The 19,782-nt window shown below is 43.8% G+C and overlaps 1 protein-coding gene across 1 annotated transcript in view; it reads left to right on the top strand.

Moving 5' to 3' along the window:
* Window positions 1-2,271: 2,271 nt before the first annotated feature.
* Window positions 2,272-19,782, top strand: part of LRIG2 (leucine rich repeats and immunoglobulin like domains 2) — a 21,773-nt gene continuing 4,262 nt past the window's right edge. The window contains exons 1-15 of the mRNA XM_019546815.1: window positions 2,272-3,178; window positions 3,735-3,809; window positions 4,347-4,481; window positions 5,263-5,406; window positions 5,552-5,695; window positions 6,496-6,639; window positions 6,911-7,054; window positions 9,983-10,063; window positions 11,561-11,632; window positions 11,776-11,844; window positions 13,750-13,913; window positions 15,235-15,555; window positions 17,044-17,325; window positions 18,070-18,519; window positions 19,090-19,239. Coding sequence (XP_019402360.1) covers window positions 3,153-3,178; window positions 3,735-3,809; window positions 4,347-4,481; window positions 5,263-5,406; window positions 5,552-5,695; window positions 6,496-6,639; window positions 6,911-7,054; window positions 9,983-10,063; window positions 11,561-11,632; window positions 11,776-11,844; window positions 13,750-13,913; window positions 15,235-15,555; window positions 17,044-17,325; window positions 18,070-18,519; window positions 19,090-19,239 — 2,401 coding nt within the window. The 5' untranslated portion in view covers window positions 2,272-3,152. The remainder of the gene's footprint in view (window positions 3,179-3,734; window positions 3,810-4,346; window positions 4,482-5,262; window positions 5,407-5,551; window positions 5,696-6,495; window positions 6,640-6,910; window positions 7,055-9,982; window positions 10,064-11,560; window positions 11,633-11,775; window positions 11,845-13,749; window positions 13,914-15,234; window positions 15,556-17,043; window positions 17,326-18,069; window positions 18,520-19,089; window positions 19,240-19,782) is intronic.

The following is a 19,782-nucleotide window of genomic DNA, read 5'->3' as shown; positions in this document are numbered from 1 at the left end:
TCTGGCTTCGCTTTCCTTCTCGACTTACGATTGAATGGCAGGTGTAGAATTGGAATCCATAAAACCTGTGAAAATACATGCTTGCCTATCCCAGCCCTGCAGTGCGTGGCAACTGGGAACTTCTAAACAGCCTGCAGAGGAACAATCCCTGTTCTTCAATGCACTTGCCAGCCGGTTCTGATCTTCCCTTCCCCCTATTTATTTATAGCAAATGCAGTATGTTTGCATTTTTAGGCATTTGTTGGTGTTTGTAGCTCATGATTTGCCTATCCTCGTTCAGCCTTCTTGATAATTTGCGGCCATTTGTTTTGTCTCTGTATGTGGCGGTCTCAACCGCATAAACAAGCTGCATGATTTTAAAAAAATACCGTTTTTTGTCTTCAACCAAGCTCTGAATTGAGAGGTTTACAAGCAAGAGACTGCAACTTGGGGGGGGGCGGGGTGTTTCATTCAAACAATATCACTGTGGCAACATAGACAGTGTTTGCCTTGCACACTGGGAAGGTGTTTTAGGAGGCTCTGGTGGTCGTCTTGGTCCTTCCCTAAGCTCTGTCTAGAAAGTATAAATCTCGCTGCACCTGAAGGTGATTCTGGGGAAGAGCAAAAAAGGTCTTTCAAGTATGGCTTAAGAACTTGTGGCTCTTAAAGTTAAACTTGAGATCGCTGCCAGATAGACATTGCCTGCTTCTAAAAACGAGTGGCTTCTGAGCCTTTTTGTAAAGGTGGGCTCTCTATCTCCTCGGTTAAGTGTCAGGATAAAAGTGTTTACTTTCACATAGTGTTGGTGTGGAGAGAAATGAATAGCTCTTGAAATTTTATGTAAGGAAGAGTTTAGCCCGTATCCTTTTGGAGACCTCTGAGGACTATGTTTAGAAAACTAATCAGTCTGCTGGAGAAATTTTCTTTGCAATTCCTACCATAATTTGACTTGCTAGTGGTCTTGGAAAGGTTTGTTTTCATGTTTGTAGCGTGCCTAACAGTGTAGGCTCTGCTTCTATACAGTACTGTATACTACTCAGTGAATACCGTAAATCAGCTAGTTAACAGTGCGATCAGCCTGTGCAACTAATTGCTTGAAGCTACAAAGGTCTCTGACTTTGGTTTTTTTCTCTCTCTTTCTTGCTGTAGCAGTTGTAACAGGAGTACTGGAATTGCGTAGTTTGCTTTGACAATCCATTTTCCTCGTTGTTTCGCGTAGGATCAAGAGACGTCTCTTCTGAAAAACATTACTGTAGCAGGAGGAGGGTAAACAATATAGAAGTACAAGAAAATACAAATAAGATTATGCAGACTTGGCTTCTAAGGTCACAGAAATGTTAGAGTAGCTGTGGTAGAGCAGTAAGGTTCTGGTGTCAAATGCAGCTGACACACGTGTGGAGCTGCAATTACCAGACTCGGGCTTATGAAATTAAGTAAAAAAAAAAAAAAAGTTTTTTTGTGGAGGTAAATCAGCAGAAAGATCCCATTCCTTGTGTACTTCTGACCCGCCTTGGTCCCCTTGCTAATGGCTGCAGTGTGAGAAGGGCTTGCACATGCCCAGACCTTGGGGGCAAGTTGCAAAGGATGTTTTCTGTAATGAATTTTGAGCGCTCTCAAGATGCTAAAGGACTGAAATCCTGATGGAACTTGCTTCAGATTCAAACTTGTCTTTTGTTACATTCGTGAAGAATATTCCTTTCTCTTAAAATAGAAAAGCAATCCTGACTGCAAACCCAATTAAAGCATGGAACATGCAATTATATTAGAAGGGTCTGCTTAGAAACGGATTATAGGACTTACCAATGTGCTTAGAAGCATCTGTACCACGTGCTGTGTATGTCCTAACTTCCTCCAGGCTTTAGTTGCTGAACTTTTCATAAGCGATTCAGTGTGACAAAGGTGAGGGACTGTTGCTTGTGTCAGCTTAACTTTATTATCATGGATACAGCTATAATAACCATTCAGGGTGAAAGTATCTAACATTTTGCTGATAGGTCTGACTCGTGCTAACTGAGACATGACTTTCTGCTGTGGTGAACATTGTTCAAACATGCATGCATCTGTCAACACCGCGCTTGTGCTGATGAGACAGTACAGGTAACAGAGATGGGTAACAGTTTGTCTCACAAACTTGGTGTTGTTAAAACACCAGGCTGGGATTGTCAGGACAGGCCCACCTGGGGTTCATCTCGGATCCAGAGAGATGCCAAAATGCATTAATACGGTGGATTTTTTTTATTTTTTTTTTTAAATGACCAGCTCTGTGTAAAGTGATAGCTGTCTCTGTTACCAAGTTTCCATTGTAAGCCTGCTCTGGATGATTCCTGAGTCACTTCAGCTTCTGAATGCATCTTAGCCCCTGCCCCAAAGAGCTTTATCTCGTATCATTGTCTGTGCCTCTCTGTAATACAGATAGCAGTTATTACACCAGGTTAGGGGCAAGAGCAGGGGATTTTGCAAAATTATGAAGGGGATGAGATGAAAAGGCCCAGTACTGACTTGGCCTTGCTAGCTACCCAAGTTCTGCACTCCTTCCCCGTAAACGAAAGCAAATGATTAGGGCAGAAGCAGTGCTGTGTTCCTACTCCTGGTTTGTGTGCTGTTTGTACAGAGACTGTTACGTAATATAAACCCACCTTTACTAATGAAGCCATCTGTCAAAAATTTTGCACATGATGGGGGAGGAAGGGAGAGAGAAAATGGGGTCACTGCTGTAAAGCCCTTCCCAGTGGTTGAGGGTGCTAAAGGGTTGGGGGGGGGGGCGGTTTCCTTCTACATCCTTCCTTATCTTGAGAGATTGTAAGTTTGCTGCTAAAATCACATAAAGCATCCTTGCAGTAGGTGTTTCAGCAGTAATGACCTTTTTTTTCCTGTCAAACCATGATTCTTAACAAAAGGTTAACCTAGTCAAACAGTGGCATAAAACATAGGTAGGCTTCACAAGTAACTGGTATGGCCAGCTAAAAGAAACCTTTCCTCTAGTATAATATGAATAATGCATTCCAGAAACACAAAGAGATTGAACTTCCCCTGTTGCGGATTTCAGATTAAATGACTTGCAGTATGTAGTACACAATGACCTGGATCCAGGCTGCAGGATAACCTCCCCGCTCTCTTTGTCCTCCAGGGATTTAAGTCATAATCACTTACTGTCATCTAACTGGAGCATTGAAATGTCTATTCACACGCTGCAAGAAGTGTAAGTTAATCAAGTTATTGTTTGTTTTAAATAATTAAGGGCAGAGTTCCTGCATATTCCTAATTAGTTTCTAAGCTAGGGCTCCTAAGGCATGTCAAGAGACTTGGTCTGTATTACTGAAAAATATCTGAAGCAAGCTAGAAGAGGGTGGCCTCCTTTGTTGTCGTCCCCCCTCCCCCCGTTCTTCCCCCCTTACCTGCATGCTACATGCCAGGTCAGGAGCTGTTCACCTGTAGAGGCCTGTTCTAGCAGGACTAGCACCAATTGCATTGTTTAAAAATAGAAACCAGGCATTGGTCTTTGAGCATTATTAAGTTTTGATCCTGCTAAACTAATTTACATACAGGGTAAGACGACTTCTTCCTATTATTCTCTTCAGATTTGTTCCTATGCTTGGTGTTAGGGAGTCTCTTAGCTTTATCCACTGCTGAACGTCATGAATACAGCTGGAGCGTTTACAGTGCTGTCGTGTCAGGGGAAATGTTTATCAGTTACCCTGCTGTCTAGAATGGCTTTTTTCCTTTTTAAAATGCCAGTAAAGAAATCTCTCTTTCAGGAAGATGAATTACAATGAGCTAAGTGAAATTCCGTACTTTGGAGAACCAACTTCAAATATTACTCTTCTCTCATTGTAAGTAAATATTTAGTTAATGATGTTGAAAAATTACTTATTTATCTTAAACAAGTGGGGAAGATTGAAAGAAGTTGAAAACCAGATTTAGAAAAACCCCTAAACTTCTTTAAACATCTCAGAATTATAGTGTCAGGGTCAATGTACTTCCCTCTTCTTAAAAAAAAAAAAAAAAAAAAAAAACCACCCCAAAACCAGCAGCCCCTATTAAGTGAAATGCAGTCGACTGGGTGTCCCCTTTGTTGTCTTGTCATGAGATGTGTGTGGTTTTGCTGCAGTGGAGGAAATGTTTTCCAAAGTCAAAATCTCCCTGCAACTGCCAGAATTCAAACCTAGCTTTAAAAAAGCAGCCAACAGATCGTAGCCCTCAGGGTGGCAGGGAGGGGTTGTGCCAGGATGCAAAACACGTACGGCTCTGTTCATTTGCACTCTGAAGCACACATTAAGTCTCTCATCCAAAGCCCTATAGTTAGTTGTGGTGTGGAGCTCAAAGTGTGGTCCAGTGATTGTCCTTATGTTGCTCTCTCTTGTTTGTAGAGTTCACAATACCATTCCAGAGATAAATGCTGAGCAACTCCAAGTTTATCTTTCATTGGAGAACCTAGATCTTAGCTTTAACCTCATCTCGGAAATTAAAGCGTCTTCGTTCCCACGAATGCAGTTGAAGTACCTGTAAGTATGAGAGTTGCTCTATGATGTGCTGAAAACACGAGGTTAGGTTGTCACAGACTAGTGCCCCCACCCCCCTGTTTTTTTCCCTAGTGGCTCGGGTTGGGAGCCAGGAGCCGATCCAGACTACTTTGTTGACTTGCCATGCGATTCTGATCCCTATCCCTGTAACTACCCTGAAGTGCCTGTGCTCCGCATAGAGAAGTGATGGTCCCTTGGCCGAGGGAGCCTGAGAGTTGAAGGGCTCATCTACACTAGGTTTATTTACAGATGGCAGAGGCATGGTGAACTGTGCACCTAATGATGCGATTTCCGCCCCCGCTCCACTGCCTTCCTTTAAATTCATTATACGCATTGAAACAAGGTCTTTAATCATTCTTTCCTCACACAGCAGTGAAAATTATTTTTATCTTCTTGGCCCTGGTAGAAGTTGTGTGTGACATCGGGAAGCCCGTTTCTGACGACCAGCAGTGGGAATGGGTGGCCTCCTTGCAAACACTGGTTCTTGCTCATCTTGGGCAGGTTGCTTAAGTGCTTTTTTGTCTTAGTCATGCCTGTTTTTTAGAGAATTGGAGGGGAGTGGGGGGAATGGGAATCATTTGCCAGCTGTTTCTTTGGGAAGACGAGTTGAATTGCGATACTGGAGCTGAAATCCCCAACACTGGGGACCTGACAGCTTTGCAAGAAATCTTTAGGTTTAGTGTGAGTTAGCAAGTCTGAGTCGTATGTGGTATGTTTTGTAGTTTTTTCTAAGTTCCAAACTTCTTTTCTTCTCCCCTCCTAGGAATCTGAGTAACAACAGAATAACTACCCTGGAAGCGGGTTGCCTTGATAATCTTTCCAGCTCTCTAATGGTGGTGAAACTGAACAGAAATCGAATCAGCGCGATTCCACCAAAGATTTTCAAATTGCCTCATGTGCAGTTCCTGTAAGTGGAGGCCCCTGGCCTAGTGTTTACATTTGTATCACTCACTTGAGCATGTATTGGTGGTGGGTGCAGAAGTGTTGCTGAAAATGTCTTGATACAAACAGCTAACTTCTCCACCCCGTCCCCCCCCCCCTTTTTTTTTAAGGGAACTTAAAAGGAACCGGATTAAAACAGTGGAAAGTCTTACATTCCAGGGTCTGGAATCTTTAAAGTCATTAAAGATGCAGCGTAATGGGATTAGCAAACTTATGGATGGAGCATTCTTTGGCTTGGATAATATCGAAGAACTGTAAGTGCGTTTGGTCTGGAATTTTTTTGTGTTGGGGGTCCTGGTTGCAGCTCTGGGAGTGGGCCAGGGTCCATGGACAGTAGTGCATGTCTCCTACCATCTTTCCAGTTCACCTGGGTGATCCAGAGCATGTCACCCTCTGGTTGACTCTTTCTGCTACTTCACTAAGGCTTCACAGTCTCCTGGCTGTTGAACAAATTGAGTCCACCCATAGTGGATTCCAGTCAGTCCCTGCAACCTCAGTATTGTCATTGCCAGCCAGCTGTTGGTGCTGCCTTAAAGCAATAATTAGATCATTTTGTTTTCCCCTCCCCAACCTCCTGAGGAATGGTACTCCAAAGTACAATAGATAATGGAACAGAGTCTGACCGATTTATCTGGTGATGGCATTATAAATAGGATGGCCTTCCAACTGAGGTATGGGTTCAGTGTCTTAGCTGTATTAGTGTCTGACATTAGCCAAGCTGTGCTTCCAAAAATTTCAGTGGAGTCATTTTTGTAAAACAAGAAGCCATTTTCCTCAAGCAGCAAGAGCAGGGGAGAGATGACAGGAACCTGGATTGGCTGCTCATTCACAGTGACCTTGGTCTAGTCACTTAACCTTTCGGTGGTGCATGTGGTGGGTTTGGGTTCCTTGTTACCTAAGTGAATTCTCTAAACTAGGTGTGTTCATGTCTATCAGGGTGCTGGAGGGTTCAGTGTTAATAAATTACTTGGAAATCCACAGATGGGGAGTACTGCAAAAATATGTGTTGCCTCATTGAATATCTGTTTGAAAAATGTTTTCTCTAATTCTTTAGAGAGTTGGAACATAATAACCTGACTGAAGTAAACAAGGGCTGGCTGTATGGCTTGCGGTCGCTGCAACAGCTCTGTGTTAGTCAGAATGCCATTAACAGGATCAGCCCAGATGCATGGGAGTTCTGCCAGAGACTTTCTGAACTGTAAGTGCTGGGCTGAATTTCAGTGGGGCTTTTGTGATGTTACCAAGAACAGATTGGACTAAACATGTATAGCAAGAATGAAGATTGCTGAAGAAAGTTCACCGTCCCCTTTTTAGGCCTTTGTGGAAAACTGCATAATTTGTAATGAAAAGCTTTGTGAGAACAAGTCTGAACAAGGGGATTTAATTCCTCAAGGTCTACCATTTGATGTTTTTACCTTCAGTTGGTCCTTCCTCCCCACCCTCTTACAGTGTACTTCTGATGTTTGTAGGGACTTGTCATACAACCAGCTGACCCGCCTGGATGAATCTGCTTTTGTGGGACTCAGCTTGCTGGAAAAATTAAACCTGGGTGACAACCGAGTCAGTCATATTGCAGATGGTGTCTTTAAAGGACTGTCAAATCTTCAGATTCTGTAAGTACAGGCGGGTGCTAATTTGCTTTGAAAATGAAGGCAGCAATGGCCATGAATGCTGCTGACGCAGGAATCTAATGCACTAAATAGACTGGAAGGTTTTGTGGCTGCTGGGATTCCACTTTGCCTTCAGGGACAGCAGGGTCTGCAGGGGCCCAGACTTAAGGCTGTATTTCGAGAAATAAATATATATATAAATAAAGCAGATTTAGTGCAGGTGGAAAGCAGGAGTTCAGCCTTCCTTGAGAGCGTCCTGTGAACCCACAGAACGAATTAATGCGTACCGCCAGTGACAGTCTTATCTCACCACCTTTGGAAAGGGAGGTAGTGTGGTCATCTAAGTCTTGTAAGTGCTAGTTATGGGGATAGCCTGTCAGTCTAGGCTCCATATGCCAATGTAACTTCTCATTGGGTATCATTTGGACACCAAGGACCAAAAACTCAGGCTGGCTAGAGGTATGCAGTGCCATCTCCATTTGAAGACAGGCTTTCTGCAACAGTTTACTGAGTATTCCTAATGACAGTTTAACACATCTGATAAAATAGAAGTCCATCCTGGCGCTTACTGACGACACCCTCAGTAGATCTGAACCCTCTAGTTTTCCTCAACAGAGCTCATTGGAAAAAGAGCTGAAGTTTATAACCCTTCTGTTTCTTCATTAAGAAGTGCCTAAATAGGCGAAATCACCAAAGGGACTTATGTAAGCAGTCATATTCCGTTAACCTTAGTGCAACCTTTTAATGGAATAATTAAAACTAATCCCTTGGATTTAGAGTAGCATGAAAAAGAACAAGAGCAGATTAATTAGTAGATTTTGTTGGGCTCTTAAGGGGCGTCAAACAGCTGACAGACAGGCCACTTGGTTCAGGATGGTGGAATGTTCTCAGACAAGGGGCAGTGGTGATTAACAAGGCTCCAAGCATTCATGCCTAACCAAGCATGAGGAGCAAACTGTTGGTGCACACAATGAGGTTCTATTTTTCTCTTGGGCTGTTGAGAAGGGGGCAGGGGCATTCGTTCACATAGTACAGGTAAGTGCAGTTACTTCAAGCGTGCAGAATAATAGTCAAATTATTTTTATTGTTGTCCCCTGCCTGCCTGACATTTCAGTGTTAAGACTGGCTTAAAACTGCTCTTTGTACCTGGTGCTTTTACACCCCACTTTTTTTCCTTGAAAGGTAGTGTATGTGGTTACCATAGAGAAACTGCAGATTATATGTGGGTTATAAATGCATTAGATTAACAGGAGCAGAACAGATAACATCTAAGAACAGAGTAGAAGTTCCAAAGTTTTAAATCTTATCGCCTTGTTTTACTCTGCATTATTGTGACGGACTTGGCAGGAACACTACGCCAGTACTAACAATGCAAAGGTCTGGAATGGGCAGACACTCAGAGAACTCCAGAAGCAAGTTTTCCAGTTGGGAGACTTGGGTAGTATCTCTGAATAAATGTAGCCCCAGGCAGTGCCACTTATTTGGAATGCACACTTTATCAAGAACCTCATATCTATGATCCAGCATGAATATGTTACAAAATACAAACCAGTCTGTAAGGGAGGGCTCTGATTTGGCATTCATATAAATTACTTCTTGGGCTAGATTGTGTGGTCTTGGCTTATAGTAGAGAGCATTGCTGCTCGTTGGAGTCAGTGAAATTACTTGTGAGCACGTGCTTGTCAACGTGAGTAAAGGTGGCAGAGGTCAGACCCTCGTTAATAATATTTGCCCGGTGGAATTCTGGATGCTCTTAATTAGCTTTCCTTTAAATTCATTTTGACTGGAACAGACAGATCTGTATTGTGGAAGATGCTGCTGTAGGTTGCTAATGCAAACAGTTTAGGTTACAAAATTGCAAAAATTAAAATAAATAGCAGTGACTGCCACAGGGGAAATGCCCGAGTCGGTGTCTTCTGGTGTAATCCTATGTGGTAATTGACTTAACCAAAAATTACCACCAGAAAACAATTTTTTTTATATAAAATGGTGGATTTAACTGTCGCTGTCCTTAATTTTTGTAAGTTGTTTTATGACAGTTGCATACGGGCTCAGGCTCATACATGACTGCGTTTAAAAATATTGATTGCTTTACATTAACATCTCCCACATCATACACTGGCATACCTACAGATACCTTGATTGTACTAAAGTATTGAAAGGCAGATGACAATTGTAGCTTGAAGTAAAAATCCTTGATTGAATCCTTGACATTCAGGCGATAAGGAAATATTACCGCAACTATTATCCTTCCCTCTCCTCCCCAGCTGAAGCATCTAATCCTGGTCCATACCACAGACACCATATTGCTTTTATCATTTATTCTTCTGCTCAACTAGGGACCCAAATGTTGTTCAAGGGTCAGACAGAAATCTGATTAGCTGGTAACAAGATTTGTGAGCAGAACACTCGCACTTCACTCTGGAAATATGGTCCATCTTGGCTGGCAGCTCTGTGCTACAATCTATATGTAATCTTTCAGTATGCTAATGTTATTACAAACCTATCACTCAGTAAGGTTAACATGACTAGCATATTGCTTAATTGACTTAAACAAACCAACTCACTTCAGGAGTTGCTCCCTGTTTCTGGTAAAGGACTCATCTCATGTGAGCATTAGCCAGGTTGTCAGTCATGCTTTCCTAAATATTGGTTCAAAGAACTGCACCTTGGAGCTTCTGGGTTCGGTTTGTAGCTCTGCCAGTGACATTGGCCATGGACGGTTTTTTCTTCCTGTCTTGTAGCTGTCGTTTTCCTGTTCGTCATGTCGAGGCTTAATGTTTGTGAAGCAGTAGAAAATCCTTTGGAAAGCACTGCACAAAAGCCCAGTACTATTTATACAAAAATACTCTTTTTATCATGGTTACTAACAACTAGTGAGTGATATAATTTGTCCAAGTGTGTAAACAAGACTTTTTTCTATTTTTGTAGCGATATGCGGAACAATGAGATCTCGTGGGCCATAGAAGATGCCAGTGAAGCCTTTGCAGGTCTCAACAAGCTCAGTAAATTGTACGTATTATAAGCCATAGAAATGACCGTTGTGTCAAAGCATTCAGAATAAAAAAGAAGCCAGATGTATTAACTGACAACTAGTCTGAGTTCAAACGTGAAACAAGACAAAAAGTCTTTCCAATCAACGATGCTTATATATAGTTGTCCCTCTGCATGCTAGACGTTACTCAGTGCAGGCAGCAGGTAACGTACAGCCAGGGTGCACGGTGCAGTTCATAGAATCCAATACAGAATAACTCTTAGAAAAAACCTAAGGTTGGAGCTATAGTGCCGTAAGTTTTATGCAGGCGTAAACTGTTAATTTTTGTCCTGGGATAGCCACTTCCTCAAGGTAGATGGGCTCTTAGCATGTTTTCTGCCATCTTAAGATGTCAGAAGAGCCAAATTATGTCACACCAGTAGTCCATCTAACCCAGTAACCTCTGGCAGTGGCAGGAGTGGCTGTTTTAGAAGGAAAGGGTCTGAACAGGATGTACCTGAAGTGATCTATCCCTTGTCATACCCTCCTTGGCTTGCAGCATCTAGCGATGAGATGCTGCATTAGCGCTTATTTTGGTAGTTTCTGCTCTGGGAGGGCTTTTTGATTTATCTGCTCCCAACACTGATATAAGCTGTATGGGTGTATGCATGACCACTGTGTGAGTTGTTGGTGCTAGTGTGTGTGCCCAGGTTCTTGGACCAGGCTAGGAAATCAGCTGCTTGTTTAGCAGTTCTATTTAGAAGTAGATGTCCCCTGAGCTTCTCTCAGACATGTGAGAAGTGCCTGCAAATGTAGAACAAAACCATTTCCAGTACCATTTCAGAAAGGAGGCTTGAGACCTGAAGTCTGTTGTGCTTTCTAAAATTGCTCTGTTGGCTACATTGAGGCCTAAAACTGCTCTCAGTAGCATTTTACTGAAAGCTTTGCCGAGAGAGATTTCCAGCCAGTGGTTCAGCCGTTCGCATAGAAATAACTAAAGGTCCGTGGCATTTTAGTCTCCCAGAAAGAAACAACTTAATTCTGATGCCTAATGTGTGCAATAGCCTGAAAGCTTGCATGGTTGCAGTAGTTTGTGTAGGTGAAGAGCTTCTGCCCCTGCAGCCATAGAACTTCCTGGAATTCTCCTTTTTCTTGTGCCATGGGTGGAACTTGAGTTTGCGGTGGGCATTGATTAACTTTCATCAGTCTTGTCAGAATATTAGATTTCCTTTTAACATCCTTTGGGGGAGGGAGGTAGTGCTTTGTATGCAGGGGTGCCAACAGGAGGGTTGCTGTCCAGGTCAGGAAAGACCTTCGGGTAGGTATGTACAGTGGGCAGTGCTGTTGTATGGAGCTGTAGTACTTAGCCTGTCAAATTCTTACACAAACACTTGAGCCTCAGTTTGCCAATTAATAAGGTGCTGTGTATGACTGCGAGTTTCCTAGTCCATTGGACTGTTGGACATTACAAGGAACTTGTATTCTTGAACTAATACTGACTTTCAGGTTCTCTTTCTGTGGGGCTTTTCTTTCAGAATCCTACAAGGAAACCAGATTAAGTCCATCATAAAGAAAGCATTCTCTGGCCTGGAAGCACTTGAACATCTGTAAGTATGTTGCCTTGCAGATCTTGCAGCTTCCTCTTTTATCAGTGTCAGATTTCTCTCTCCTTCAAGCATCCAAGTCTTATAACTGCTTAGAGTAGCATATGAAATGCAGTGCTCTGTGTGACATTGTGCTTGATTTACAGAGATTTGAACAACAATGCAATCATGTCTGTCCAAGAAGATGCTTTTTCTCAGACTCGCCTCAAAGATCTGTAAGTGTATATTTGTTTGTGGCATACTGTCCCATACCAAATCCCCTACAGCTTCCCTTTGATTCTGCTGGATTGCAGTTCTGTGACAAAATATCAGTAAGAAACAGCTTTGTAAAGATCAGTTGGATGCTGTGGGCTTTTTGTTCTGCTGGTATCTAGGGTCTGCTATAAAATCGGTATCTTCATTTTCTGAACATATGCTGTAAAGTATCTCTTTTTCCTTGTGGCATTGGGCACATTTTTTCCTATGTTTATGCTGCTTGTTTAGGAATAGTTTGAGAGACCTCTTGAATAGGTGTTGGTGTTAAAAGCAGTGTTCTAATCAATAAAGCTGTGGTTAGCTGGTCTTATCTTGGCTTGGCTCTTCTTTTGTTGGGGTCTTTCTGTCTCTCTCTGAAAATGTCTTCGAACAGGAAGAAGTTACAAAAAGTTAAACCCAGGTTAAAAAGTTTGCTGTGCATGACTTGATTACTGTTCTGTCTTAGGGCAGACTTTATATCCCTTGATGATCCACCAAGCGGATGGTGCCATTATGGTTACTTATGTAGATGTTAGCACTACTCCCTAACATTTGTCAAACCAAAGCCTCAATTCTTACTTCGTTGTATATCATAGTTCATGGTATAATTCAACATGGTGTAGAATTCAATCCCATTTTTCTGATCCAGAAAGTTAGGAATTTCGTAGATGTGTTATGTAAGTTGACCTAAATTTTTGGATCAGAAATAAGGGATCAACTTATACCGGCCTCTGTGGCCCAGGCACCTGGGGGTAGCGTCTCTCAGCTGGTGCAGCCCCGTCCCCTGCGAGCGGCGCTATCTCGGTCGCACCAGCCAAGCGCAGAGCTCAGCCCCATCCGCTGCAAGTGGCACTGCCAAGCCTGGTGCCGCTCACAAGGGACAGGGCTAGGCTCAGTGCTTGGCAGTGCCTTTCATAGCGGACAGGGCCAGGCTCAGCGCTTGGCGAGCACATCCCCACCCCCTGTGAGGGGTACTGCCTGGGCCGTGCCAGCCAAACACTGAGCCCAGTGCTGCTCTTAGGAGTTGGTGATATGATTATAAGTCAAGGTTGAATTTTAAGAGTTAAAAATTGGACTTCAAAACTCAACTTACATGCTGTGAAATACAGTAAAAGGTTCAAAATCAATTGGAATGCAGCCAGCAAGCAAGAAAATGTTCCATCAGGAGCCTTTCCAGGGCACTTGACAGCCATCATGTTTTGCTTTCCCTTTAGGGGGAAAAAGCCTTTTTATAAACTTTGCAGTGGTACAGAGATTTTTTGTTGTTGTTACTCAGCTATGCTGCCCAAATCGCATGTGATCTTCAAACATGTAAACCATTCTAATGCTAAGTGACCTACACACCCCAAGCTAGCTTGAGCATAACTCATAGCCTTCCTACAAGCAAATATCTTTTAATCTGTTTTTAAATCCTATTAATTCTGGCCAGATTACCAGATAAAAATGAGGCCAATAATTGTGAGGGGGGGAAGGTGAGAAGACCATGTTACAGACATCAGGCACTTTCTTTGTGAGGTCTTCCAGACTGCCTCATGTTTATAAGATGGTAGATGACAGTAAATAACTCTCAGATAGCTGAAAGAAATCCCTTGTGCTGTGAATTGCACCTTTTCAGTCTGTTACTGAAGAACCTCAGCTTGTGTTAGTGGTAGGCCACTCCTTTCTGAAAGATGAATCTTTTCAGCACCAGAGTCACAGTTCCTGGTGTGACACCTGCTAAAAGCAGTAGAAACTTTTGACTGAAGATTCTGTTGCTTGACAGGTGCACCCCAGATACCTGGAAGTGACTATATGCTAGTAACATTTAGCAGCTTTAGGTCACTGCAAATGGAGGAGGGGCATTCAATTAAGAAAAGAATAACTTCACCTTTTCCTTGTTTTTGCAGGATGTTGAACACCAGCAGCTTACTCTGTGACTGCCAGTTGAAGTGGCTGCCACAATGGCTCAGTGACAGTCATTTGGAGCAGGCTGTTAACGTTAGTTGTGCTCACCCTGAGTGGTTAGCTGGGCACAGTGTTCTCAGTGTGGACCCTGAAGACTTTGTCTGTGGTTCGTATTGTTTATTTCTTTCGCTTAAGGACACTGCAATGCCTAAATAGATGTATGCTGCTTTGGAAGCCGGTCTTTGCTGTCTAATTAAGATATCCAGGTCTTGGCAGCAGAAAAAGTAATTGTGTCTGTGTGATCCAGAGCCTGCCACTGGCTTTTTGCTCTTTTTTTTTTTTTTTTTTGAAGCGGGTTTTTTTGCCTATGCTGCCTGGATTCTGGAGCAGCTGAGTGCTGAAGAATGTTACTGAAAGAGGAAATCCTGAAGCAGTTTCAAATAAATGTTCAGTGCCTTGGGTTTTCTACCTTGTAGAAGCTGTTGGGCGCTGGAGTGTTGGTTTTCTTAGTACCCGAGAGGCAAGGCCCTTAAGTTTTGGTGCATAAGGTGACGAGGGCTCCATGGTGGAGAAAATCCTGTCGTGCTTACCTAGCCTTCATCCCCACAAGTTTGGCATGTGTCAAACTGCAACACATTATCCTCACATTTAGACTGGGAAATAGGGCAGTGAGGATTACCCCTGCTTCACAGATGGGGAGCTGATGTGCAAAGACTGTGCAACTTGACCAGGGCCACACAGGGAGTAGACGGCTGACCTGAGCGTCCCGAGTTCCAGATTTGCGCTCTAAACAATTGACTGTTCTTCTCCATCTGTGCTTCTCTTTCCTACGGAAGAAGAGAAGTACGATCTTGGGAGAAGCTGAAGCACTCATTTCTGTGCCCGTCCTCCCAGTTTTATTTAGTGCTGTGGCCTATATCAGCGTGTTTGTTAAAACAAATGGCAGTAAAACAGCTGTATGTTAATGGCAGGGAAGTGAGGGGATTCGGGTCACTAAGGCATACTGCAACTGTTCGGTTTTCTCTAAGGTATTTCTTTCAGTTGCTTTTTGGGCACCAAGCACAATTAATTCTGTTATTCTTGAGGATGTGCCTTTGCCTTAAAATCTGCCTCTTTAAAACAGAAATATGCAGCACAATTTAGCATTGTGTGCAGAATCTGCAGCACATTCCAGGTGGCAGAGGCAAATGCAATGCCCCACAAAAGACCTTGCTGTGGTGTTCACCTCCTCTTTTCTTATTACTTACTGTCTACAACCACCTGTTGTCATAATCCTGTTTCACAGCTTCCTTTTTCCTATAGCCACCTGACTTGAAGCTGAAGGTAATTTAATGTGGAGAACAGACAGTGAGGATGGATCTGTCATCTGCAGGATAAAACAGCACTATTCCTTCATAAAATACTATTCCTCTCAACATTTGTTCAGAAAGATCAGCTGCGTGTGGAAGGGGAAACTTGATTAATCTGTCTGCCATCATTTTTTGCAGATGACTTTCCCAAACCACAGATAAGAGTACATCCTGAGACCACAATTGCTCTACGAGGCATGAATGTGACTCTGACATGCACTGCTGTCAGCAGCAGCGATTCGCCAATGTCCACGGCCTGGCGGAAGGACAGTGAAGTACTGTACGATGCAGAGATTGAGAATTTTGCCAGGTATCGACAGCAAGGAAGCGAGGTCCTTGAATACACCACCGTTTTACACCTTTTCAACGTGAATTTCACCGATGAAGGGAAATATCAGTGCATTGTCACCAACCATTTTGGTTCTAACTATTCCAACAAAGCCAAGCTGACTGTCAACGGTAAGCAGTTACACCAACAAAAGATGTTGCTTTTAACCAAGAGTTGTTGTTAAGCTTGCAAGAAAAATGCTTTAGAAGTTAGTTGTGACAGATGAAAGCTTGCTTCTCCCCTCTTCCCCTGTAATTGTGCCAGGCTAGCTTCAGGTTCTATAAAGATCCCATTAGGGATCCATTTAGGTCCATGGAAGAACCCCAGCTGGAGCAGGTAAAGAAGATACTGAGAATGATGACAAACACACAGTCCTTCCTCAGTGGAGAGCTCCCTCTGTTAGTTTGTGTGAGTGTGTGGATGGGCCCCACTCTCCATCACAGAGCTGAGGGAGACCCAACTAGTGACTTAAACTGCAGTAATAGGCTAAAATATAAATGCCGTGCCATTTTAGACGTCCTGTTTTCTTGTTCTGGAAAAAGGCAGAGGAAAAACCCATGTTAAACCAGGCCCTTGGAGATACTGAGTAAGAGCAGCAATCCCTTTTCTCAGGAGGTGTCTGTATTTCCAGCTTTGCTTGAAAGGCAAAGACTGCCTTGTAGTGGTGAGCCTGTACCAGAGCCATAGAGGAAACTGCTGTTTGCCATTAAGACATGCATTTACTTCTCCTTTCACTGGGGAGGGGTAAGAATGAGTCAGCAATGTAGCACAGTTGCAAAAAAATAAAATAAAACGCAGTTTTGGGCAGTGTTAACGGAGGCGTCATATGTAAGATACAGGAGGTGACGGCATTGCTGGACTCAGTGGTGGATAGGTATCCGTGAGAGTATCAAGTGCGGTTCTGGGCGCTGCAGTGTAAGGAGGTCCTAGAGAAATGCGAGGTTCCAGAGGTGAATGACAAGCTGATAGAGGTGCTGGGATGCATCTGTACAAAGCAGGGTTGAGAACTTGATTATGTTTAGGTAGGGATAAAAGGAGATGAAAGAGCAGTTTTTAACTATTTGAAAGGTTGTCATAAAGAAGAGGGAGAATGGAGGCCACGATGCAGAATAATGGGTTTAAACTGCAGCAGAAAAGATTTAGATTAAACTTCCACACAATTTTCTTGGAACAGGCTGTCCAGGGAAGTTACAGAACTTCCCTCACTGCAGGTTTTTGAGAACAGTCTGGAGCAACTTCTGTCTGGGAAGGGTCAGCAAGGGCACATCCTGCATTTGTGCTGGGCTAGGTGACCTGCGATGTTCTTTCCAGCCCTGAGATTCTAGAAGGGAGATTAAGTAATGCTTCTTTCCTTTAATTCTTGCTATGTTGTGGTGGCTGAAATATTGTCCCTCCCTGCTAAGACTAGCTGAAATAAGCCTTGCCAATATCATATGTTAAAGTGTATGATACACAATTAGAAACCAAAAATAAGAATGACTATATCAGCCTGTATAAGAGGGTAGAATTGCAGCAAGGAGTAAGATCTGCTATCATGCAGCAATTCCTCTAGCCTTCTGCTGTATCCTATGTGCTGAAATGCTTCCCTCACTGAGTTCATGATGTCTCTACTGGTGCAGAACTGCCTTCCTTCCTGAAAACCCCCATGGATCTCACGATCCGTACTGGGGCTATGGCTCGTCTGGAGTGTGCCGCAGAGGGCCACCCCACGCCCCAGATCTCCTGGCAGAAAGACGGCGGCACGGACTTCCCAGCAGCGCGTGAGAGGCGTATGCATGTTATGCCTGAAGATGATGTCTTCTTCATTGCAAATGTAAAAATAGAAGACATGGGAATCTACAGCTGTATGGCACAGAACGTCGCTGGAGGTCTGTCAGCAAACGCCACGCTGACTGTGTTGGGTAAGTGAAGTGTGGATCTGGGATTGTGTGGGTCCTCTCCTTTTTTTTCCTTCTAGTTGTAAATGGTTTTAGGCAGCAAGGAGCAAGGGAGGGCAATTCCTTTAAAGACTCTGGCCTGTCTCTCCCCAGCAGGTAGGCATGCACAATGCAGACATACGATTTTTACAGTTGAATCCCAAACTTGATGAAATAGGTAGGCATACTGTTTCCTTGTCCATTGTTTCCGGGCTGCATAATGAGACGCATGGGGGTAGCTTCCATTCAGTTGTGCTTGCTGTACAGTTTTAAAAGAGAGAATGTATAGGGTGTACTTGATCAAGGAGCGTGTAGACTTCATAGCAGAGACTATCTTGTGGGAGCTCAAGAGCAGCCTTGAGTGTGCCAGTTAGCAGCAAAAGGAAGGTTGCATCCTCAGGGCTGTAGGCTTCTTGAAGGCTTGCTTCTTTATAATATTGTGGCCATATGCAGACTTAGGAGCAGAAATGACACGGGGACTGTGTTGCCCACGCGCTGAGGTTCGCTTCAGCATACTCACTGGGACGGTATTCCGTCAAGTTGGAATGACAGCTGCAGAGCTGGATCTGTCCCAGTACCTCCTTACTACTGTGTTGCTTTGATCTCACTGCCAGAGGCCAGGCTTAGGCGGACTCTTAGATCTCTTTTAGCGCACCTAGGCTTACTGTAGTCAGGATTCAGTGCCCTTATCTTTCAGATTAACTAAAGGTCTCTATCCTCTCCTGTCAGAAACCCCTTCATTTGTGAGGCCTCTGGAAGACAGGACAGTAACCCGTGGGGAAACCGCTGTGCTGCAGTGTATAGCTGGCGGCAGCCCTGCCCCACGCCTCAACTGGACTAAAGACGATGGGCCTTTAACAGTGACAGAACGGCACTTCTTTGCTGCTGCCAATCAGCTCCTGATCATCGTGGATGCTGGCCTGGAGGATGCTGGGAAATACACATGCATCATGTCCAACACGCTAGGCACGGAGCGTGGCCACATTTACCTGAATGTCCTGTCTTCCCCAAACTGCGATTCTTCCCAAGGTGGCATTGTGCATGAAGAAGATGGCTGGACAACAGTTGGCATTGTGATTATTGTTGTGGTCTGCTGTGTTGTGGGCACCTCTCTGGTATGGGTCATAGTTATCTATCACATGAGAAGGAAAAGTGAAGACTACAGCATCACTAACACAGGTAAAATATAGGACTAGGTTGCTTCTGTTCTGTTTCAGTCAGTCACGTGTGAAACACTTGTAGAAAGAATGTAAAGCCCCTGATTTTCCAGAGCTGCATTAGGCCAGAGAGAGAAGTCTTTTGTTTCTCATAGCTGAACTTCCCTTGCTCGCTGCATGCAATTGACTGGGTATGTTTTTCAAGGTGCCCCTTATATCTGCTCCCCTTTTGGGGAGGGGAAGGAGTCAGAGCCTTTCATGTTAAGCGCAGTCCTTTGTTTAGACTTCATACTTTGATGCTTGTGTCCTGCCACCCTGCTGAACTGAATGGAACAAATTTAAATATGTGGTTTTGGGAGTAACTGATAACCTGAAATCACTTGCAGACCTCAGGGTATAGGGCAAGGCCCATAATGGATTTTGCCCCCTCTGGGTGGAGGTTTGACTAAGCCAATGCTGGTGATTTCTGTAATCACCTTGAAGTGGAGAAGGGATGGCGCACAAGTCGGATCCATTTCTTACTCTGCACCAGTCTGCTAACCAGTGACAAAACCTGTGTTGATTTGGTCATTGTTGATTGTGTTTCTTTCAGAGGAGATGAATTTGCCTGCAGATATTCCCAGTTACTTATCATCCCAAGGAACTCTGTCGGAACCTCAGGAAGGCTACAGCAATTCGGAGGCAGGAAGTCATCAGCAGCTTATGCCTCCAGCCAATGGCTACGTGCATAAAGGCGCGGATGGTAAGCACAGTGTTTGCACACATTGTTTGCCTTGCAGCAGCACTCCAGTGTAGCTCTGAGTTCTGGTAACTAATAACAGCTTGTACAAAGCCAGGAAATGTGGCCTTAGGCCCAAAGGTGACTCTTTTACAAGGTTGGCAGGTAATTCTAAGACTTCTGTGTATTGTTCTGTAAGTAGATGTTTTCTGTTTAGTCTTAGGGTGTTCACGTATGCTTCACTCTTGGGGGAGCATGAGCTCATAGATTCATAGATGCTAGGGTCAGAAGGGACCTCAACAGATCATGGAGTCCAACCCCCACTGCCTAGGCAGGAAAGAGCCAGATGCCTATCCAGCCTTTGCTTAAAGATCCCCAAGATAGGGGGGAGCACCACCTCACTTGGAAGCCCATTCCAAATTTTGGCCACCCTTACTGTGAAGAAGTTTTTCCTGATATCTAGCCTAAATCTGCTCTCTGTCGGTCTGTGACCATCGTTCCTTATAGTTTCATAGTTGGTAGGGTCCGAAGGGACCTGAACAAATCATCAAGTTCGACACCACCCCC

Source organism: Crocodylus porosus, unplaced genomic scaffold (assembly GCF_001723895.1).
Source record: "Crocodylus porosus isolate Cpor-Errol unplaced genomic scaffold, CroPor_comp1, whole genome shotgun sequence".
In the NCBI taxonomy this organism is placed as follows: Eukaryota; Metazoa; Chordata; order Crocodylia; family Crocodylidae; genus Crocodylus; species Crocodylus porosus.
The sequence above is the reverse complement of the archived record's forward strand: the minus strand, read 5'-3'. Positions and strand labels throughout refer to the sequence as shown.